The sequence below is a fragment of the Pagrus pagrus genome (assembly GCF_965226575.1).
Source record: "Pagrus pagrus genome assembly, chromosome: 6".
Taxonomy (NCBI): Eukaryota; Metazoa; Chordata; class Actinopteri; order Spariformes; family Sparidae; genus Pagrus; species Pagrus pagrus.
Window position 1 is genome coordinate 9,247,064 of NC_140190.1, and position 5,700 is coordinate 9,252,763.

At 40.2% G+C, this 5,700-nt stretch overlaps 1 protein-coding gene across 1 annotated transcript; it reads right to left on the minus strand.

Moving 5' to 3' along the window:
* Nucleotides 1–4,039: 4,039 nt before the first annotated feature.
* On the minus strand, nucleotides 4,040–5,443 carry LOC311258064 (zinc finger BED domain-containing protein 5-like; the record flags this gene model as incomplete). The annotated part of the gene is made up of 1 exon (XM_084354112.1): nucleotides 4,040–5,443. The coding sequence occupies one exon, from the start codon at nucleotides 5,441–5,443 to the stop codon at nucleotides 4,040–4,042; it is 1,404 nt and encodes a 467-aa protein (XP_084210238.1).
* Between the last annotated feature and the right edge of the window lie 257 nt (nucleotides 5,444–5,700).

Here is a 5,700-nt window from a genome sequence, read left to right on the forward strand (position 1 = left end):
CTGTCGCACAATCAAAGATGGCAGCCCGGGGTTGCCAGATTTATCGTCTCATATCCCCCTCTCTAACCCTAACCCCTGTGCAGGTGCTCAGTCACCACATATGCCATCTCAAACATCACTCAGTGAGAAAGAGGTCAGCCACCTAGATCCAGTTTCTTTACAAAAGAGTGATAACACTACTTTCCTGTTGACATTAATAGCATTAACACTCTATGCTGATCTACATTAAAAAAAAAAGCAAATAAGATTATATTGAACACCTCAAAGCCAAAAAATATAATGTTAAATTTTAATGTACACATTTTGTAACATTTGTGGTTGATTGCTAACACTTAACATAGGATTAGAGTAAATGATAATACATAGTAGGGTGAATCATAACTGCTATATTCAGTAGTAAAAACAGCAAGCTATTAAAACGCACAGTGACTAAGCTGCAAACAAAGTCATAATCATCTTAGGGATTTTTTAACAAGCGACAAAACTTATGTACGTGTTATCCATTTAGGCCATGAATGAGGCATCACATCTTATCATATTAGCCTATATTCTAGCCTATTCCCTTAAAATATTGTTGTGTTGGTTGGTATCATTGGGCCTATGGCTTAGTAGTATGTCTGAATTTATTTTTAACAAGGTTGTAATAAATAAAGCCTTTTATAAAATGTATCCTGCTGTTGAGTGTCCTCTTGACTCATTTTTTGAGTGGTATCTCTAGTTTTACTTGATAGGTCAATAAGGTGAACTGTAACATTCATACAGTTACGTTAAAAGTGTGGAACTACACAAACACACCTGACTTTACAGAATATATTCTCAAGTAAGTATGTCAAATCTTTGACATCCCTCAAATAACATTCATACCATAGGTGTCCCCCAACCTGGCAACCCAAATGCTAAGGAGTCACGCGTGGACGATTCTTCTTCCGGGGTCTACCGGTGGTTCACCAGAGGCGGCGAGTTTGAAGTCGAGTCAAAGTCCAGCTCAAAGTTAATCCACTTAATAGTTTGTATAGTTGACTATTGGAAAAAGTCCATATAGATATAAAAGTTCTTTCTTTCTTTCTTTCTTTCTTTCTTTCTGTCTGTCTGTCTGTCTGTCTGTCTGTCTATCTATCTATCTATCTATCTATCTATCTGTCTATCTGTCTGTCTGAGTTTGTTTATGCCTTAACAAACTAAATAAATATACGCTCCTTACTTTCATGACTGAATAAACTGAATAAACAAACTGACCTTAAAGGACAACACGACTTCATACTGTTTTACTTTGTTTATATTTGGCGGACCCTGCCACCTTTCTAGCTTCAAACAGTGTTCTGGGGACCTTATTTTCCTCTGAGAAAAGCTTATTTATTTAGTTATGGTAAAAATAAATAGCTTTGACTTTGTATTATTACCTCATTAATATTAAAAATCTCAATTTGAATTTCTTCTCCAAAACTACACGTGTGTAAATATTTAGTTCACTTATATCCCATCATATATCAGTGACAAAATTGGTCTAACCAATATTAACAAGTTGGCCTACATTTGTTATTTAAAACAATCAATTAATAAACATGTAAAAAGTTCAATCACCTTATCTAAATCAATATGTACTGTAAATACATAGATACATGTCAAATGATTTACAATCTTTTTGGCCACAAATGACAAAACAAATAAAACAAACTGCCTTCTAGTTTTTTAATATAAATATGACTACAAATATAAACAAAGCTGATGCTGAACTTGACTGAAACACAAAATACAGAAAAATGACAGACAGTTTTTATTGGCTTGATTTTTCAGATTTCCACACAATTGCACCATCATCTTTAGAGAAAAAAACTCTCAACTGACTTTGACTACAATGAGATTCAATGAGATCCCAGTATGATGCAGTGAGACACAAAGCTCTAGACAATACATTGTTTCATGAAGTTGTCAGGTCAAACTTCAGCTAGATCCTGAAGCTGCCAGTAGGTGGGGTCATTGATCAATGATCCAGCCTGGAGATGGAGCTATGTAATAGAAACTGCCATTCGTGGAAAGTAAAGTAAATTCGCTTAATTACTGTCCTTTAGTACAATTTTGAGACACTTTTACCAAAGTATTTTGCTTTGTTGTGACAGGAAATAGTGTTTTTTACACCAGTATTACACAAGTGTAGTTACTGTATATTTTCAAGATTAAGATTTTAAATTCAATGCTATGTAACATAACGCATCACTTTAGTTAAAACTACAGTACACAAATAGTATAGACATCGACCAGCAGGAGCATTAAAATGCTACGGCTTGCACATGCATTACCTTGTTAATAATATAACACTATATTAACACATCTACGTAACATTGCAAAAATCAGGCCCATCCTGTCTCAAAAAGACGCAGAAAAGCTAGTCCATGCATTTGTTACTTCCAGGCTGGACTATTGTAATTCTCTATTATCAGGCTGCCCTAACAAGTCTCTAAAGAGTCTCCAGCTGGTCCAGAATGCTGCAGCACGTGTACTGACAGGAACTAAGAAAAGAGATCATATTACTCCTGTATTGGCCTCTCTGCACTGGCTCCCTGTAAAATCAAGAATAGAGTTTAAAATCCTTCTCCTCACTTACAAAGCTGTTAATGGTCAGGCACCATCATATCTCCAGGAGCTCATACTACCCTATCACCCAACTAGAGCATTACGCTCCCAGAACGCAGGATTACTTGTAGTTCCTAAAGTCTCCAAAAGCAGAATGGGAGCCAGAGCCTTCAGTTATCAAGCTCCTCTTCTGTGGAACCATCTTCCTGTTTTGGTCCGGGAGGCGGACACCCTCTCTACCTTTAAGAGTAGACTTAAGACCTTCCTTTTCGATAGAGCTTATAGTTAGGGCTGGCCCAGGCCCGTCTTGGACCAGCTCTTAGTTATGCTGCTATAGGCCCAGTCCGGGGGACAAATGACACACTGAGCTTCTCTCTCCTCCTCTCCTCTCCATCTGTATACATTATGCCTGTATACATGCCCCATCTCTGCATGTCACTGACTTCACTTCTTCCCCGAAGTCCTTGTGCTTTCTAGTCCTACAGGCTCCCATGGATCCTGGCCGCGCCCGGGTCGTGGATCGTGGATGCGCCTACTGCTATGGTCCTGCCTGATCGTGGATGCGCCTACTGCCATGACCCTGCCTGATCATGGATGCGCCTACTGCCATGGCCCTGCCTGACACCCACCATTACTGTCGCTAATATTAATCATATCTCTGTTACATACGTTCCACTACTATTATTGTAATGCATTACTACATACTATCCTTACCGTTAACCCAGTGGTTCTCAATTATTTTCTGTCATGCCCCCCCTAGAGGACAGAATTTTTTTCAGGCCCCCCCCCCGAATTGTACTACCATTGAGAACCTGATAATATTTATTTATTTATCTGTATAAACCACTGTATGAGTTGCTGGCACCAGCATTCTGCATACAATCGCCTGATTATCAAAATAAATTAATAAAATGAGCTGAGAACAACTTAAAACAATTTCCAAGTTTAGTTTATGAATTGTGATTCTCAAAACAGAAAAAGTGCAAATGATTCACTGGGATGTGCATTTTTAAAAACTTAACACAGTAACATTCAAAACTTTAAACAGTAAACATTGGTCACTTGTCAGCTTCATCAGCTTATTCCTTTTCAAAAAGGTATATGACTTTTTGATTTATTTTGTGCAAAATTTGCAACAACATTGCTTATATTTTAGCTTATCAAAAGGGATGAAAAGTGCATAACATTTGCATTTACTTTCCCTGAACATATTGTCTATCCAGAAGACAATGAAAAAAGCACTGAACCCTGCAACATTTGAAACTGTCAGCTACATCAGTTTGAACATTTATAAAATGTGTTATAAAACACAAACTTCTTTCAAACTTATTTCACAGCATTTGTCTCTTATGTATGAACACATTCAACTTCAATACAATTTACTATCACTCTGCCAGATGCACAGTAAATCTCTTTAAAAAAAAGACATTGTACAAATATTTGGCAGGAGATGAGTCTGCTTGTGTATTTAGTGGCTGCTGTGAGCCCTCTTTTCACAGCACATCTTTTCAAATCTGGGCTTCAAATTTGATATTGCTACTCTTAGCTCTTGCTCAATGTTAAGCTGGGATCTGTACCTCGTTTTTAGTGCAGCAACAGCAGAAAAGCCCGTCTCACAGAGATAGGATGTTGCAAAGGGTAGCAAAATGTTCACAGCTTTTTGTCCAATGAGTGGATACTCCCTTTCCACACCCAGCCAGAACTCACTCAGTGTCTGAGATGTAAACCTCAGCCTCAGGGTGGAGTCAGAAGACAAGTCAATCAGCTGGTCCTCTTCTGCAGAGCTGAATTCAGCAGGAGCTGTCGCACTGAATGGATCCCTCACCCAGTCATACTGAGAGCTGTCACCAGGAAAGTATTTTTTGAAGAATCCATTTAGTGATGAGATGTGCTGCTTCAGACATGGAATCACTGTGGTGACATCACAATCATTGAGTCTAGCAAACTCACTCATGTTCTCAAATGGACTAGTATTTCCCTGGTCAAGTCGCTTGCCCCACGTCTCCAGCTTTCGAGTGAAGGCACTGATTTTGTCTGTGAGGTCAGGGAGGTGCTTGTCTCTGCCTTGAAGCTGTAGATTTAGTCCATTTAGCTTTCCAAATATATCACAGAGGTAGGCTAGTTTCAGCAGGAATTGTTCATCACCGAACTTATTTGCCCTTTCATACATGCCCTCCTGCTCCAAAAACATCCGGATTTCATCTCTGAGCTCATACACTCGTGACAAAACTTTGCCTCGCGACAGCCACCGTGCTTCACTGTGAAATAGCACAGCTTTATGGTCCGCACCCATGTCCTCACAGAGAGCAGAGAAGAGTCGTGCTTTCAGTGGTCTTGTTTTAATGAAGTTGACAGCGCTGATGACGTCGGTTAAAACCTCATTCAGTTCGGGGCTGAGCTGTCGTGATGCAAGTGCTTCCCTGTGTATGATACAGTGGGTCCACTTCGCATTTGGCGAGACCCTCCTGATGAGGGCTTGCAGCCCGTTCCTCATCCCCGCCATGGTCTGCGCCCCATCACTGCAAACACCGACACAGTTCTCCCACTTCAGTCCGTGCTCATTTAGGTAACCATCCAGCAGCTTGAAGAGCTCATCAGCTGTTGCTCTTGATCGTACATATTTACAAAAGAGCAGGTCTTCACACAGTGACCCTGACATGTCAAAACGGACATAAGCAATAAACAAACAGTCTTTATTGCTGTCAGTGGCCTCGTCCATTTGTAAGGCAAAACGTTTGTCTGTTAGATGTTCTGCTAGTTGTTCTTGGAGGTCGTCTGAAATGTCAGATATACGTCTCCCGACCGTGTCATTTGAAAGAGGGACAGTCTTCAGTGCCTCAGCACTTTTCTCACCTAGCATGATTGTGACCATGTCCAATGCTGCGGGGAGTATTAGCTCCTCTGCTATGGTGTGAGGTTTTTTGCACCTTGCGATGTGGTGGGCAACTTTGTAAGAGGCTAAGAGTGCTTTTTTGTTTACTGATGCCGCGCTGACAAAATGACCGGCTTGTTGGCGATACTCATCGAGTTTACGATGAAAAAACTCCAGTGGCTTACTGACATAACTGGGGTGTATGGTCTCCAGGTGCCGTCTTAATTTATTTGGTTTCATGCTGTCCGCTGCCAGAG